Source organism: Drosophila simulans, chromosome 3L, assembly GCF_016746395.2.
Source record: "Drosophila simulans strain w501 chromosome 3L, Prin_Dsim_3.1, whole genome shotgun sequence".
NCBI lineage: Eukaryota > Metazoa > Arthropoda > Insecta > Diptera > Drosophilidae > Drosophila > Drosophila simulans.
Window position 1 is genome coordinate 19,903,295 of NC_052522.2, and position 17,183 is coordinate 19,920,477.

At 44.3% G+C, this 17,183-nt stretch overlaps 4 protein-coding genes across 17 annotated transcripts; 3 read left to right on the forward strand and 1 right to left on the reverse strand.

The window, feature by feature from the left end:
- The first annotated feature begins 502 nt into the window (after window positions 1-502).
- On the forward strand, window positions 503-2,378 carry LOC6738813. Its single transcript, XM_002085577.4, has 2 exons — window positions 503-1,595; window positions 1,656-2,378. The coding sequence occupies exons 1-2, from the start codon at window positions 819-821 to the stop codon at window positions 2,181-2,183; spliced, it is 1,305 nt and encodes a 434-aa protein (XP_002085613.1). The 5' UTR covers window positions 503-818; the 3' UTR covers window positions 2,184-2,378.
- Window positions 2,273-11,018, reverse strand: LOC6738814 (probable serine/threonine-protein kinase yakA). Of its 11 annotated transcripts, none has more exons than XM_016169199.3 (11): window positions 10,884-11,018; window positions 8,878-9,547; window positions 7,755-8,630; window positions 5,482-6,961; window positions 4,549-4,724; window positions 4,191-4,481; window positions 3,985-4,122; window positions 3,670-3,919; window positions 3,315-3,598; window positions 3,060-3,242; window positions 2,273-3,000 (listed from the first exon to the last, which is right to left on the reverse strand). In XM_016169199.3, exons 2-11 carry the CDS (start codon window positions 9,508-9,510, stop codon window positions 2,920-2,922), a joined length of 4,392 nt encoding a protein of 1,463 aa, XP_016032625.1. In that variant the 5' UTR covers window positions 9,511-9,547; window positions 10,884-11,018; the 3' UTR covers window positions 2,273-2,919. The 11 variants fall into 11 exon arrangements, with proteins under 11 accessions (XP_016032625.1, XP_044778799.1, XP_044778798.1 ...); XM_044922864.1 differs by lacking the exon at window positions 10,884-11,018 and adding an exon at window positions 10,355-10,490 and having other exon boundaries at window positions 7,755-8,561; XM_044922863.1 differs by lacking the exon at window positions 10,884-11,018 and adding an exon at window positions 10,355-10,490 and having other exon boundaries at window positions 7,755-8,564.
- Window positions 10,576-14,559, forward strand: LOC6738816 (probable deoxycytidylate deaminase). 3 transcript variants are annotated; one of them, XM_016171771.3, is made up of 3 exons: window positions 10,576-10,711; window positions 13,319-13,751; window positions 14,208-14,559. In XM_016171771.3, exons 2-3 carry the CDS (start codon window positions 13,341-13,343, stop codon window positions 14,358-14,360), a joined length of 564 nt encoding a protein of 187 aa, XP_016032630.1. In that variant the 5' UTR covers window positions 10,576-10,711; window positions 13,319-13,340; the 3' UTR covers window positions 14,361-14,559. The 3 variants fall into 3 exon arrangements, with proteins under 3 accessions (XP_016032630.1, XP_039149771.1, XP_016032629.1); XM_039293837.2 differs by having other exon boundaries at window positions 10,587-10,711; window positions 13,331-13,751; XM_016171770.3 differs by having other exon boundaries at window positions 10,590-10,711; window positions 13,339-13,751.
- On the forward strand, window positions 10,602-12,816 carry LOC6738815 (clathrin light chain). 2 transcript variants are annotated; one of them, XM_016171769.2, is made up of 2 exons: window positions 10,602-10,711; window positions 11,974-12,816. In XM_016171769.2, the coding sequence occupies exon 2, from the start codon at window positions 11,987-11,989 to the stop codon at window positions 12,644-12,646; it is 660 nt and encodes a 219-aa protein (XP_016032628.1). In that variant the 5' UTR covers window positions 10,602-10,711; window positions 11,974-11,986; the 3' UTR covers window positions 12,647-12,816. The 2 variants fall into 2 exon arrangements, with proteins under 2 accessions (XP_016032628.1, XP_016032627.1); XM_016171768.3 differs by lacking the exon at window positions 10,602-10,711 and adding an exon at window positions 11,691-11,856.
- Window positions 14,560-17,183: the final 2,624 nt, after the last annotated feature.

Here is a 17,183-nt window from a genome sequence, read left to right on the forward strand (position 1 = left end):
TTTAGACTTTATGCCAAAAAAATCGAATTCTGGACCACAGTGCAGTGCAACGAAACCGAAAAACCTAATTTCGAAGCTAAATAATTGAAACTATTTAGTTTAAATGTATCTTTGTTAGTAGTTTAACTAGTAAAGTCAACAAATATTTCAGTTACGATTTGAATTAAACTAGCAAAAACGTTGGGGAAACACAGTACAAAAAATTCCCCCTTAAGTTCGTTGCTCTTTATCGGCTACGTAATTTAAAATGTGTTGGAAATGGTCTTATATAAGCAATCTGTATGTTAGTATGGACGATAATAAATACTGTTTTCAAAAACTTATACTACATTCTAATACCATTTTTGAAAACCACGGTGATTTTATTAGTATATGTGATCACAGAAGGAATCTGCGACGTTGGTGATCTCAATAAAATAAGTGTTATGCTGTTCAAAACCAGATGAATTTTAAAAAATATCTCATACCATATGTTTTCTAGATAAAATATCGAGATATCCATATAAGCAATGATATCGATGATGTTAGTAGTGATGGATTTACTAATATTCCGCGCAATACAAACCCAGCATCATCGATTTAAAAACAAACTCCAATATCTTTTATACAATCGTTAGCTTAGAAGCAAGAAGGATACCCCACCACTTGACCATTCACCATTCAATCGGTCACGTGGTTTCTATCATCACCACCACCCTCAATGCAGCGCAACTAGTGTGGAGCTTTTCGGCCGACGAACTATAAAAGCCGAAACAAGCGTTGCAGTAGTTCAGTTGGAAAGATAGATTCATCGACGAAGCTTCAAACCAGGTACCAAAATGAGCGATAACGAGCTTTCAAACGCCGTTACCCAAGCCCTTTTGGAGCTGTATCAACGCCATGGCATACCTATGGTCTCGCAACCGATGGTCGGAGTTGGGGAGAATGCCTACGGACAGGTTCTCCGGGTGAGTTGGCCCACGATCGCGGACGCAGCCACCGTGGTGGTCAAAATGGCGCCTAGGAACGAGGCCCGAAGATCCCATATGCACGTCGTGGACTACTATGCTCGCGAGGTCTTCATGTACCAGGAGGTGTTCCCCGTTTTCCGGGCACTATCTCCAGATCGTAACACTTTCACCGTGGCACCGGCCCTACAGGCCAATGACTTGAAAGCTCCCGATGAGTTCTTGATTTTCGAGGACCTGTCCGAGAGTGGATTTCGGCCCAATTCGCGCAGTATTATGCCTACCTACGACATCGTGGTCTGCTCCCTGAAAGCTTTGGCGGAGCTACATGCATGCTCCTTCATCCTGCAGCAGACCGATCCCTTGCAGTTCAAGCAGTTGGTGGAGTTCGTGGAGAAGGACAACCTATTTACACCCGACATTGAGGAGGTCACAATTGAGTTTGGAAAGGCGCAGTTGCGCAGGGCGAGAAACATCCTTAATGAATCCGATGGCGACCAAGTGGCCGCGGTCCAGGAAGTCCTGCAACTGTGTGAAAAGCAGCTGAAATCCTTGGCTCTTTACTGTGTGGATGGAAAGGCGCAGGCGCCACATGCTGTTATCTGTCACGGTGACTTCTGGAATAACAATATTCTCTATAGGCATGAGGTAACGAATCCTTCTTGTTCGAAGTAGTTCTCTGAATAAGCTACTATTGCTATTCCCCAGCCCAATTCTGATCAACCTGTGGAGGCCAAGCTGATCGACTTTCAAATGTCTCGCTATGCTCCGCCGGTACTGGATATAGTCCATTACCTGTTTGCCTGCACGGAGAAACGATTGCGGGACGAGCACTTCCCCGCCTTCATGGATGCTTACTACAACACGCTGGACCAGAAATTGAAGTCCTGCCATCTTTCCCTCGAGGACATATATCCGCGCAGCGTCTTCAATAGGCAATTGCAACTGTACGGTGTTTACGGCTTGATAATGGGAGCATTTTCTCTACCCTTTTTCATTTCCAATGCCAACGAAGTAATTGATATCGACACGGTTTCCGAGGCCATCCAGAGTATTTCGACATCCTCTGAGGAACCCAAGTACAAGGAGCTGATTGAAGAATACGAAATTCTTAACGCCCGGACTTTACCGATTTTCAAGCGGCGAATCACTGGTATCGTCGAGGATCTTATAAAGTACAACATGACGGAGCCGCTATTCAAACTGGACTCCGAGCCAAGTGCTAAAGTATTATAGATAATAACATTAATAGAACACTTCCCATAGAAGTTAAGGGTGTAAATATGTTGAGTGTAAGAGAGACATAACTAAAGCTTCTGCCAGTATACATATGTGATTCTTTCATATTTATTCAGGGAACTCTAAGATTCTACAAATTCATAACTTAAATTAAAATCCGCATAACAAATAAAGTTACCTAAATGTCTGCAACTGGATTGTGTAACTAAGGTTTAAACTAAGTATGTACAATTAGTATGTATAGTGATGATAATGGTTTCCTTACCTCGTTCGGTAGAAAAACACAATTTGATTGTTTGCGGGTGTCTAAGGTAAATGATCTTCTTAAGAAATACTACCAAATAAGTCATAATTTGAATGCTTAACCAATTTCAACGCAACAGAAATATTGTTCTTTCGATTTGATGAGGTTAGTACTACTCTATTATTTAGTACATACATATATGTACGATATAATGCGCGGCTATAGCTATCAGTATAGCTATTTACATGGCATGCACTTGCATAGTCCAAGAATAGACCTTATCTTAAACTAAAGGCCTACACAGTACAATATGTGTCTTGCACTAAAACTAAGCTTTTGCGTGTCTTCTGGTATATAATAAAATAACAACTCATTGAGTTTATTGCAGCAATACGTGGGGCTTGGCGTTTTATGTCCTAATGTCCAGCACTTGGATACGCAATCAGGAGACCTCCTGATACTGATAATGGGTCCTGGTAACAATGGCTCCTACTGCATGACCTCCCGGAAGCGCTTCTGCCTCTCCAGACTCTCCACCTCGGCCCAGCAGTTGCGCATGTTGCGGAAGAGCTGAAAACAATTGATATGGGTTGGTATCAGTAGCACATGTTGGTAATCTCGAGTTGTACCTCGTCGATCCAGTTGTGTTCGGCCAGCAGATCATTCAATATTTCTGTTGACGTCTTTCCTGGGAACTGTTGCTGCTGCTCGGTCACCCGCTGCGAGCAGTTGATGAACAGATTGAACTTTTCGTGTGCAATCTTGTGGAAGAGGTCTGCACGAGCGGCACAGATGCGGCATAGAACAATATCCTGCAGAAACAAAATAACATTAAAGGCAATATATGCTTAATATATCATAACTAGCTTCTAAGCAACACGGACCTTTTCATAGACGATACGCGGATCCACGGGAATAGTCTGCATGGTGTTCGGGTTGTACGGCTCCCCGAAGAGGAGGAAGCGCACAGCGATGCCTGGCTGGTGGCAACCGGCGCAATTCTTCTGGGTAAGATTGTTTTGTTCCCACTCGGAGAACACATGGCACTTGGGCCACGTCTCGATGGAGGAGATTGTACTCCGTGTCCAAGGAGTGATGGCCAGCAGCTTGCGCTTGCAGCTTTCCATGATATTGTCTACCACGCGAACACTGCCCAAAAAGTAGTCGTCTACGGATGAGATGCATTGATATAAAGTGAGTAATAAATATAAAAAATAGTTCGCTATTCGGATAGTTTACCCTTTTCTCGCGTTATTTCCGAGAAGAAGCTTGGATCGAGGGCCTGGGAGATCATAGTCTGAATATAGATCTCAAAGTTATCCCTGTAGGACAGGTAGTCCTCCATGATCTTTTCAATAAACTGCTCGGTATCGTCGGCCAGCAACTCTGATCGCATGAACTCGACAATCGTTTCGGTGTGTGAATGCAGTTGAATGCGCACCGGCGCTTTGAGGTAGAGTTTCTTCGTTTCGAGATTCCAAGAGGCGTACTGAAATCCAAGAAAGTGTGATTACAGCACTCTGGGTACTCTTGGTAGAGATGCAGCAAACTCACCTTCGACATGTTGCGATAGAAGGTCTTTCCGTTTTGGCGGAAGGGCTCGTACTTTTGCAAAATGCACTTTGAGTCCACCTGCCAAATGGTGGGCCAATCGTTCACGAGATCCGATCGCAAAACTATGAAGTCGCCCGTCTAAAGTGGTGCCATCAAAAAAGTGTGAGGCTTCATCGTAAAAAGTATATACATTTATATCAACCTACTTTAAAGTTCTCCGAGTTGGCAGCTGCACCCGATGATGCGCTGGCATATCCCACATCCGCCACTCCGGACATATTCTGTTGCGAATTGTAGCTTGATTCGCCACCCGTCATTTGCTGCACCTGTTGCTGCTGCTGGTGATGTTGCTGGTTGACCTGCATTTGCTGCAGTTGCTGGTGGTGTTGCTGCTGCTGTTGTTGCAGGTCTGAGGAATGGTCGTAGGTGTTCTTGCGAGGAGTGCCCTTCGACCGGCGAGCCAACTTTCGTTTCCCATAGCCCTTTCCATCATCGCTCTGCGTGTGAGGAGTGATAAGCAGGTTGTGAGACAGTGGTTTTCGAGACCGGAGGCGAAAAACTTACGTCTTCCTCCTGCGGAGTCCATACAGGATCCGTGTCCGAGTCGGTGAACTCATCCGGCTCGCCAACTACTCCACCATCGCCGGCAACAGAACTGGAGTTCATGAGCATGGCATGCATGCTGCTCTGCTTGGCCTTGCGGGAGCATTGCTCCCGTCGCGGCGGCACACTCAAGGGGTCTGTGGAGAGCACAAAAGTGGGTTAGCAACATTGAACTGGACGTGGCGAGTGCCCGGATGACACGAACGGAACGGGACAGGATCCACAACAACGACATCGACAACAACAAACTAGCACACCAGCAACACCACATCTCCCACGGCCATGGAACACCAGCACCAGCACCTGGATCGGAATCGCCACCGGATTCTGATCCGTCTTACAAGTACAAATAATAAAAATACACGGTTTATTTGGGTTTTTGAAAATTAATAATATTTGTTCTTCTCGATTTCATCTCAAAAATACTTTATACTTTTGTTCATGGGATTCTCCTTTTGTTTGTTTGTTTTTTTTTTCTTTTTTTTGTTTGCTCTTTTAACAAATTTAAAAGATAGCATTTTCCTTGTTTTTTGTTTTTGTTTTGATGTCATTATGGTTGTTTTTTACATATACACACCGTCCAAGGGTCTAGTGGTCGGTTGTCTGTCTGGCTGTCTGTCTGTCCGTGTGGTGTGGGTGGTGGTGGTGCTGCGTGGGTGGGTGGTGCGGCTGCTAGTGGCAGCCGCTAGTGCTGCCAAGGCCACAGCAGGTTTATAAAGTGATGAGGATTCGGCGCTGGTGCTGGCGTCGGCGTTGTTGAATTCGAATTCGCTGTTGCATTCGCGCTGGCTGGCGTGTGGTGGTGATTGTTGTTGTTGTTGTAGTTGTTGCATGGCGTGGAAGTAGCGATAGTGGAGTGCTTATTGGTACTATGCTGTTGGTCAAGTAACATACCTTGACCCGCTCCAGCTGTCAGTTGGGCGCAATGCTGCTGCACAAAGTGCTGTCCGCTCATCGATTGCTGCTGCTGCTGTTGCGCCTGCTGCTGCTGCTGCTGGGCGTATGGCCGGAAGGAGGTTTGATCCCCGGGCTGCTGGATCACCGACGACGAAGGTGCCGACTCCGCCGCGGCTGCAGCAGCCACCATTTGGGCGTGCGGACGCTTCTTGGGGAGTATTTGCGTCTGCGAGAGTATTTTGATACGATGCCCATCATCGCCGACGAGACCTGCCAGTCCATCAACTGCCTGGACGGCATCCCCCGCTGACTGTGTGGCCTGTGAGGTTGTGGGCTCATCTCCGCTCCCAGAACCCTTGCCTTTCCGCTTGTATGGAGCTCGTGGGTAATTTAACTTCCGCGATGGCTTCACCACCGGCGGCGGATCGTCGTCCCGCTCGCCCTGCAGAAACTTCAGATAGCTGTCCATAAACTGAGTCTTCTTCTCCCCAATCAGCGTGCCCACGCTCACAGGCTTGGGAGCAACAGGACTGTACGCCGTGGATGCACTGACTCCGGTGCTTGAAGGCGCCGCGGGCGTCACCGCCGAATGGCCATGCCCATTGTTGGAGGCGTGCGAGTTGGGTGGACAGTTCGTTGGCTCCGGGGAAGGAGTCTTGTTCGGATTACGTATGCCAAAGTTCGTGTTATTCGTGGAGGAGTTGGTGCCGCGCCCGTTGCTGGACAGCGAGTTGGCATAGCCCTGCTTCGGTGTTGCTGTGGCATCCGCCAAAAAGTCCAGTTCCTCTTCGATGTTAGGCACGATGACCTTGTTGCTGGCCGCTGCTGCTGCCGCCGCCGCTGCAGCCGCGTTCGCCTCCTCCTCTTGCTGTTGAGTGGCTTCGCTCTTCTCCTGACGCTGCTGCTGCGCCTGCTGCTGCTGTTGCTGTGTGTAGGCCTGCTGGTGTTGCTGCTGCGTATAGGCCGCCTGCTGTTGCTGCTGCTGTTGTTGTTGCTGCTGCTGTTGTTGCTGTTGCTGCATGCAGGCAGTGTACTGGGAGGCAATGGGCTGGGGGAAGGCTGGATAGTATTGCGCCAACTGGGTCAAGTGTGACTGGGCCTGCGAAGACTGCAGGTGTGCCGGCTGTGGCAAGTGCTGCTGCTGCTGTTGCTGCGCTTGCTGCTGCTGGTGCTGCTGCTGTTGGCTCTGCTGAGGATATGTGGGTATGTTGATTGTGGCCGCCGGCGAAACGGACGCCGCATTGTTTTCCGTCTTGAGCGGAGCATTCCACTTGCTATTGAAGTCGTAGTACGTGTTCTGTTGCTGCTGTTGCTGATTGTGCTGCTGTTGTTGTTGCTGCTGCTGCTGCAACTGATGGTGCTGCGGCTCCTGGGGACTGCGCACATTGCCGTAGTCGCTGCTACTGGGGATGAGCGTTTTCTTCGGTTGGCGCTTGCGCGGAGTCTTCGCTGGTTTCGGCGGCGGCTTCACCTCCTCCTGCAAGCAAGTGTGAAAAGAATGCGGATTAGAACACTCGGCATCACCAAAGGTTATAAGCAAACAGCACACTATCAATAGCTTGGACATTGGGACATTAGAAACGGTTGGTAAACGTGTACACTGGCTGGTAAAGAGAACAGTCTGCTCCCAGAGCATTTTATGGGGTATTAACAACTGGGCTGCGAGCGGCAAACGCGTTTGGTGCTTGGGTTTACCCCCATTAGGATTGGATCATACCATTACAACATAACGTCACAGTTTCAAAGTGGCCACAGGACTTTAAATTAGAGAATTAGTTAGCAGTTTTCGAAGCAGTTGTTAGATTTAACAGAAGAATTTCAAATTAAGCGTGTAAGAACAGAAGGCCAAAGGAATAGCTTCCACCATAATACAAGAAATAATCGAAAGGGCATGCAAATTTTTATAAAAATATAAGCTACAGAGCAGGGCTTTAACGAAATAACTTCATATTCGGGAAACTGGATACTTCAAATATTTGAAAGCAAGAAAACCCTATTAAATTAAACTTCAAATATTATAAATATTAGAAATTTTGTGTCTAAATGTAATTTTTTATGTTAAGGTACGTTTTGTTAATTCAAATTTATTTTTAGCCAATCGCAAAGAAAAAGCGTACAGTAAACTAAATAAGAGATCTTCCAAACTAGTCCATTTAAGTTGGTAGAGGCTTTCAAGAAATAGTGTGAAAAGCAAATAAACCGAAATAAAGGCAGAACACAAACAAATTAATAAACAAATAGAAACGGAAATAAAAAAATGACATACAAACCTTTGGCACTACTTGAATCTGTGACGCTAAGTTGCCCGCCGACGGCGACATGATCATGTTGGCTACCACGTGCTGGCGCCGACCGGCGGACGGGGATTGGTTCTGATTGTGCTCCTGCAGCTGCAGTTGCTCCCCATCGACCACGCCCGCGGGATAGAAGGTTTGCTTGATCTCCAGCCCGGGCGGCAGGTTGAACACTAGATTTTCGCCACCACCACCGGCGTCCACTGAGGATGCCTCACTGGCAAAATCGAGCTGCCGCTGTTCTTGTTTCACCTGCAGATGCAGCACGTTCTTAATGTCCTCCTGCCCCGCTCCATCGTCATCCAGCTTCGTCCAGCAGAGGTTCTGCTGCTGCTGCTGTTGCTGCAGGGTGCTTTGTATCACAGATGAGTAGGCCACCGTGGTGGGTGTGGCAGCAGCAGACGATCCAGCGCCCGCTTCTTGCCGCCTTTGCACAGGGGACGCCGTCTTGTAGACGATCACCTGGGCCTGCGGTGTGCTGACCACGTCCACCGCATGTAAATTCGTGATGGGCGATCCATCTGCGGAGCTTAGCGCCGGACTGGCATATTGCGCCGGATAGGATCCCGCCGGAACTGGCACTGCCAGCGGCACCGGACTGCCATCCTGTTGGTCTACTATCGTTGCCCGATACGGCTGGCCATCCTTCCGCGTCACCTTGACCTTCCGGCCATCAATGGTGTAATAGGTGTCCGGTTCCGTGTCTGCCTCGGCGATCTCCTGTTGCAGTTGCTGCTGGAGCTGCTGCTGTTGCTGCTGCGCCGCTGCCTGTTGTTGGTGCTGCTGCTGTTGCAGTTGGATCAGGTAAATCGAGTCGTTGTAGGCTTTTAATTGCTTTTCCTGCTTAATCTGCTACAGCGCACCGTACATAGATTGAATCGGAATCGGAAAGTGTTTGGTTTGGGATTGATTCGACATAGAGAGGCTAGACTTAGTCTATGCTTTGATGGGTTTATTGGAAGGGATGTTTTGTTAGTATGCGATAAATGCGATAGAGCCTGCGGGGTTTTAATAGGTGTGTGTGTGCTTCCCCAGAAGCTGGTTTACTGATAGAAGAGTGATCTGAAAGCCGAACGTAAAACAAACGAATTCTACTCACCACTTTGTCGGCCACCAGGTTTAGCTGTTGCTGTTGCGCCTGCTGCTGTTGCTGTTGGGCCTGTTGCTGCTGCTGCTGCGCCTGCTGCTGTTGCTGCTGCGCCTGCTGCTGTTGCATGGCCAGGAAGGTGTTCGATATCATGTTCGGCGTGTTCCAGGTCAGCGACGTCGACGTCAGCGCCACCGTTGTGGGCGAGGGTGAGGCTCCACTCGACGAGGAGTTCTCCCCGTAGTAGTTCGAGGCCACGTTATTGACTACAGCAGCCGCTGCCGCCGACACGGCCGCCTGGTTCTGGAACGAACTGAGCTGCTTGTCCAGCGAACTGGGCAGCTGCAGCTGGCGGTGCGGCGTGCTCACCGCCGACGAGGCATAGTGGGCGGGCTTTGGCTGGACACTGGCCGCCGCCGCATGGTGGTAGATCTGCTGGAATACTGGGTTGTAGCTGCCAATCGGTGACGGAGGCACAAAGCTGCCACCACTGGCGGCCGCCGCATTGAAGCTGGCGATGCTTGCTGCCGTAATGGTGGCCAGGTGTGGATGCTGGAAGTCCTCTGCTGTTCCGCCGGAGCTTCCGGCACTGGCGGGCACGATGCGGTTGTAGGCGTATGACCAGGGACTGGAATTGGGATCCATGTTTGGCTTGGGCTCTTCTACTGCGGATGGCTGGTAACTGAAACGGATAGCAAAACGTTAGTGGACTTTGAATATAATTAGCGGCTTATATGTAAAGGATTAACTAATTGGAGTTCATTGTTTCTCGGCTACATTTCCAATGGTCATGTGATACGTCTAAAAATCCCGACCATATTCATCAATTTAGCGGTAGCTTAAATTATAACATGTTTATATTGTTATCACAAGTTGCTTCATAATAAAGAGGGGAAAATGGCGCGAATTTAATTAAAGTTATTTATGGATCGATAATAATTAATATAAAATTATTGATATTAATATGTATGGTTTAATCAAAAAAAAAAAAAATTATTTTGTTTATCTTTTATTGTAAATCAATAAACAAATAATTAAACAAAAGTAGTAGTAGTAGATTTTGCGAAAGAAGCACTCCTGTTTTGGGGTGTTTGTACCCAACTTTTCTGCACTCAAGGGCTCCCCCTATTTTTTTCGTATCTTCATTTTTTTTTTTGTATCCCTTTTGGCCACGATGCGCTTGGTTCCCCCTTCAAAAAAATTGGCGTCTGTATTTTTTGCCTTGGCGCTCGGCCGCAAGGAGACCGCATTTTTGGAGTTTCGGCGACAATGGGTTAATGTGGGTGCTCACTTATGACATTACAATGGCGGGGCCATCACATTGGCTGCGATTTATGCTGTTTTTGGCAATGTTTTTCTGGCTGGGAATAGGATTTTTTCCCGTATTTTCCGCTTGTACATATATGTATCCATGCACACAATCACACACACGCACACATACTCACACACACGGGCGTACATGCGTGCGTGTTGGAAGATAGTCACTAACTTTTAGTCGTTATAGAATCGGAACTGTCGGTCTGCTCGGGCCCAGCATTATCTTCACATCGGATCGGACAGCACAACAAGGCTTCAATATGCACGAGCGGATTTTATGTTTAACTAACAACGAACGTTCTTTTTTTTAGATTCGGTGCATAACTTTTTTGTGGATGAAACAATCTCCAAAATGGCCGCTCTGCTGCCAGTGAAAAACGAACCACTGGCTCAGGTGAATGATGCCACTGTGAACTTGTTCATCGGTTCACTAGTTCGCGCGCCGAGTGTTTATTGTTTGTTTTGCCGTCGTCCTCTCATTTCGTTTTTGTTCATTTCCTCAAAAAGTTTTGTGTTCTTTGTCGCACAGGTTAGTCATAAACATAATTAAGTCATGTTGAATGAACAATTCACCATGTGAATTTGACCAGCAGTTATATTCCATGTGCTACGCAGTAGCAGCAAGTGTTGTATAATACGCTTTTTATAAAGTCATTATTTGGCTGTTTACCAATTACTAGTTAACTTTGTTGTGTATTTACTTTTTATGAGCATTTATTAAGGCACATTTGATAATATATAAACAAATTAATCGCAACTCCGCTGAAGGTTGTGTTTACTCCACTCGCTCGTTTTCTAACACTGATGATTTGGAACTAGTTAGTTTCAAAAACCAGAGGCACTTAACAAAATCTGAAACCAAAAAAAAAAACCATTTCCAAACATAAATATTATATTAAGTCTAGGTTTTATTAAGTATACGTATGGTTCTAAATTATATATGAACAAACCAAACCACCCCCATTACACACTTTGCAACACTAATTTACCAGAACCACTAGACCAGAAACCCAGTGGAAAATTGACGCTGCTGATATTATTTAAAATATCAGTTACGGGAAAATTAAATGTACTTACTTTTGTATATTTAACATCATTTAAAATAAACATTTAACTTTATAGTACAAAATATATCTATATCTTTAACTCGTTATCCCTGATGTCAGAGACTCGGCTTTGATAAGTTAAATAGTTAACAACGATGGTTTTTGCTCCTTAAATATTACTTATTTGTAAACATTTAAAAGATTTCGCATTCATTGTAAAATAAATTCGAAATAGGATTATGCATTATGTATAATATATTGTATTATCCGTGAAATGCTGTTGTTATCAACAGCACTGTTGAAATTCCAGCAGTAGACAATTGGATAACACTTTTACCACAAAAATTAACAAATCAATAACCGGTGTAAAAAAATATTTATTTTTAAATAAAAAATCCATAACATTAAATTTAAAACTATCGCGTTGCGATATGTGTTGCATTGTCCAGCACTGTTCTGCTGGAACCAGTTCGATAACCTGCTGTTTTATTGTTGGTTCACGTACTAATGACAGTCATTTTACGTATTCATTGCTAAAAGAAAACTGAAAAAATACATTTGACCAAGTTTCCGGTTAGTCATCCGCCCACACCGATCTTCATTTAGTCCTAACCGAATCAAAGGAGAGGTGCGTAGTCCCCAATTGTCAATGAATCGGGGGGAAACCGCCAGCAGCTGGCTGCTCCTCTGCGTACGTGTAAATCTGGGTGAGACGCCCACTAAATAGCAATCACAACATTTCCAGAGAGCACATAGCCATGGACTTCGGAGACGATTTTGCTGCCAAGGAGGAGGTGGATCCGGCGGCCGAGTTCCTGGCGCGCGAACAGTCGGCTCTCGGGGACTTGGAGGCGGAGATTACGGGCGGATCTGCATCAGCTCCTCCGGCTGCATCCACAGACGAGGGCTTGGGTGAGCTCCTGGGAGGCACCGCCTCCGAGGGCGATCTGCTCTCTGCTGGCGGCACGGGTGGCCTCGAATCCTCCACTGGCAGTTTTGAGGTCATTGGTGGCGAGTCCAATGAACCCGTGGGCATATCCGGTCCACCTCCGTCGCGGGAAGAGCCCGAAAAGATACGCAAATGGCGCGAAGAGCAGAAGCAACGACTGGAGGAGAAGGACATCGAGGAGGAGCGAAAAAAGGAGGAACTCCGACAGCAGTCCAAGAAGGAGCTGGACGACTGGTTGCGCCAGATTGGCGAGTCCATATCGAAGACCAAGCTGGCGTCGCGGAATGCCGAGAAACAAGCCGCCACCCTGGAGAACGGCACCATCGAGCCGGGCACCGAATGGGAGCGCATAGCCAAGCTCTGCGACTTCAATCCCAAGGTGAACAAGGCGGGCAAGGACGTGTCCCGCATGCGATCCATCTACCTGCACCTCAAGCAGAATCCCATCCAGGTGCAGAAGAGCACCTAGGTAGTTTTAATTACGCACTCGCCTAACCACATTGAGTTGAATATGAAAATTATTATTGAAAGTATTCGCTGTATATTCCAATTTATGATACATAAAATATTATTATTGCTGCTATAACATAGCTGCGATCATCGTTTTGTCTAATGAATGCAATAAAGAATGTGCACACAGTTGTCCTGCTTTCCTTGACTATCATATACCCATCACACAAAATAAGAAATACATAGAAAAACGACATGAAAAAGTTAGGAAAAAGAACAAATGAAAAATAAAACCAAGGATATGACAACTAAAGTGTTTCTTTCATTCATTTTGTTAATCAATGAGGGTTGCACATCAAGGGACTTTAATTATTTTCAGTTTCCTTGTTAATAATTATATTTATTGCTCTCTAAAACGCATCATTCAAACCATTTATTATTCTTATCTCTAGTTATGCACATACAACTTATTTTCATCATATATGTTGTTGGAAATATCAATGGAGATTGCATTCATTAAAATGATTATTAAAATAAACACATAAAGCCAACTGAAGAAAGTATTTGCCATTGCAGAGCTGCTTTAATGTATGCATTATATAAATGAAATACGCACAAAGAAACCAATTATGATAATGAAATGTGGATATCAGGAAGCCTAATTTAATTAATTTAATTATCGCTTAAAAAGCCTTTCTACTACTTTTGCAGAAATGTCTGAAGATGCCGCTCAAGATTTGGAAGCCCAGACGTCGAAGTCACCCGAGAACCACAAGAGAAAGGACTATCTGCATTGGGATGACTACTTTATGGCCACCTCCCTGCTCTCCGCCAAACGCAGCAAAGATCCCGTCACCCAAGTGGGCGCCTGCATCGTGGATTCCCAGAATCGGATAGTGGCCATTGGATACAATGGGTTCCCTCGCAATTGCAGCGATGACGTGTTTCCGTGGTCAAAGGCTCCGAAACGTTCAAAAAAAGATGATCTTCTTGAAGACAAGAAGATGTACGTGGTCCACGCGGAGGCCAATGCAATCCTGAACACCAAAGGCATGAGTTTGTCTGGAACCCGACTGTATACCACACTATTTCCCTGCAACGAATGTGCCAAACTGATTATACAGGTAAAACTAATATTCCAATATAAATATATAATTCGCAATATTAACAATTAACCAGAAAGAAAGCCGAAAATATGATTTCTGTTCTATTATTTGAAATTTTCAACTTCAATATTTTATTATAATAAGTTCTCCGATTTTGATCAAATGAAAACCGAATTTATATATTGTCAAGAAACGAATGTAAACCAAATTACTATTACTATTAATATTTGATCTCAAACAAGGAAGGTACTTATATATATATTTAAATACTACCTACAACAGAAGGAAAATCTTTTAAATAGTATCGTTGTTTCAAAAAAGTTTTAAGTTTTTCGTTAAAACGAAAGGGCGACCAGACGGACGGTAGCTATATGGACTAGGCTTCTAAAATTGATTAAGAATATATAGTACATATAATCTGGAATGAAATGATAACATATACACTTACATTCGGCTTACCCATTTGTATTCCAGGTGGGGATATCTCAGGTGCTCTATTTGTCCGACAAGTATGCCCATAAGCCCAAATATCTTGCATCCAAGAGGATGCTGGATGCAGTGGGCGTGGAATATAAGCGACACATCCCCCTGAAAAAAACTATCACCATTGATTTTGAAGAAGATTAGAACGCATCCCTGGGACTAAACGACCTGCATTTCTGATGTATTAGCACAATATTGACAACTTTTAATGTGATTAAAGTAAATTTGACGTGATCCGATTAAATATGTAGACAAATTGTGAATAAATTAAATAGCATGCTAACTAAGCTATACTTAGCTTGGCAGTACATACAAATTAAATTACAAATACTAAAAAACAAAACTTAGAACGTTGTTTTTTTCTATCTATAAGGCAGGAAATAAGGCTGTAATTGATTTTAAAATCAAAATCAAAAATGCCATATTTGTTTAAATATGTTTGTAGTAGTATAAACAAAATCAAAAGCAGAACGAACTTATCTAGATCCAAATAAGTATTCCAACCTAATGGGAAATGAAAAACAAGAGTATTCCACCTTCATTGCATAGCTTAAACGTTTAGACGCTTCATTTCATCCACCCGGAAAGATAGTTAAAATGTTTTTTAATTAGTTCCCATTTGGGAAGAGTGTTCACTTGCACTAATTGACTTGGCAAACGGAAGACCGTCAGGTGAGACTCTTAGCATGCACAGGTGTCCACCAGAGACCATAAGCACGTTGGAAGTGCTCTACTCAGGTAAAAGTATATGGTATTTTCATATTGAAACTTGGAATTATATTCCATAATTCATTCCTAAACAGTTAAATTAATAATTATACTGATCGAAAATTGAAAACAGGGTATTTTTCTGATGGAAACTACTCTGTACCACTTTATAGCACCGTAATTAAAGAACCTTGAAAATTCTATTGCTGGCACACACATTAAATTAATTAAGTTAGCCACTTTTGAACTTTGATGTTGTGTTGGCTAAAAATTCGCATGCAGCCATTTTAAATACCGGGCTGAGCAAAATGTTTATGGGATGTTTTTCAATGGCATGCCAGCACGAAGGAGCTCCCACCTGACCAACCAACAGCCAACCAGCCCATTCAGGTGAGAGTGGCGTGCGGCCAACCGGCCATTAGCACAGGAATATGCAAAACAGTGCGCGGAACAGGACGAGGATGTCAATAAGAAGAGCGGCAAGGACACTCGACATATCGGAAATCCCCGGAAGCCTCCATGCACTTTCCTCTGCAGGCTGCATTGAAACGTGTCCGGCGGTTTTCAATATTGGGCCACAAGGTAAGTATCGGTTATGAAGAGAAGATGGGTCAACCTGGCTGGGAAACTAAAGGGTTTCATTGTGCGAGTTGCGGTGGAAAACGAAGAAAAAAAATATTTCTTTCCTACAAATAAACTAACTTAACAATTCCACTAGCTAAAATCTTAATCCGGCTTAAAGAGTTTTAAAGAAGCGGAAGTCCAAGGAACCACACGGACGACTATCTAATCCATACCGGAATCGACGTGTATCTTAGGCATGTGGAATCAGGGGATTAGTATCTCAAAAGGCTGTGTATCTTTATCTGACCCGGCTTGTTTGTATTCATGAAATGCAGACAAAGTTTACCAACTGCAACGGAAACTTGTGCCGCACGCACCTCTGCTAACTGAATTTGAAGTGGGACCGAGCATTCCGTAATCACTAATAGCAGGTTAGCCGCTCGGGGCCCTAATTGCCATTAAAGTTAAAGCTACGACCAACGAAAACCCCAAAAGCGGGTCACCGTGAAGGAGCAAGGAACAGCACTAATTTCGGGGCTTTCGTGAGTTTCAGCTACTAAATCCCCTTGAGGCCGGATACCCAAAATCACACCGAATGGCCAACGGAAGGCTTGGCGGCACTGGGACTATCCAACGACACCCCTAAAGGCCATGGAACCGGGCAAATAATCAATATAACTACAAGAAAGGAACCATAACAGAGCTCTGGGTTTTGTGTTACGATAGTGGAACATATCAACAGAATATCAAGTCACATGGCGCACTTGTTGGTTATAACCATCGATCCTGTTATTTCCTTTTTTGCAAACAGGTTCCACAAATGCTTGGCTGAATATTGCAAAAATTCAGGAAATGGATAATTATAATATTATAATATAATATTATTATTAATTCGTCTGCAGTTACTTCCAAGATATATTATCATATAATTCTAATTAACAGTTAATTATGAATAATGTATATGAAGTATGAAGTATTATATAGTAGTAAACGTATTTAAAACTTTATCATTCTAATATTAGTATTTTTATCATAAATTTTAAAACTTTAAAAAACTGATAATATCGAGATATATACTTTAATACTTTATCTTTCGTTAAACAATTAAGGATGTACATATCTTGCAGAAGGAACCGCTTTAATCTGAAAAAATCTGGCTTAATGGCTTTTTGTTGATTCCCCTATTTAGCATTACTTCTTCTTTCCCAACCATCCAGCATCAGCGGCACGTCTGGTTGAAGTTTTAACTGGAAGATGCATATCATAAATTCGAAATGCAAACACGATGACGTTATCAAACTTGGCATCTTTGGATTAGCATCTCAGCTCTGCTCGCCCTCTGGGCTGCACAGAAAGAAAAATATTGAATGATTTCACAAATGCTTGTAATTTAAATACTAACCATTAACATTTTGTTTCATATTTATACTCCCCTTTCATTTTAATCCTAATTACGCAGATGAAACAAATGCGAAATTCGTTAACAATTTTAAGAAAAGATATACCCTTGCTTTTTCCAGTGTAGATGAAATGGGTGGAGAGAGAGAGCGAGAGAGCCGCGCGCAGCCTCCGCTGCAAAATGAACGGGAATGGCAATGAAACGGGGCAATCAGCTGATGCGGCCATCGCTCTTTGTTTTGCTTTCGGGCAGCATGGCGATGGCGGCGAACTTGGCGAGAGTGGGAGAGAGTGAGA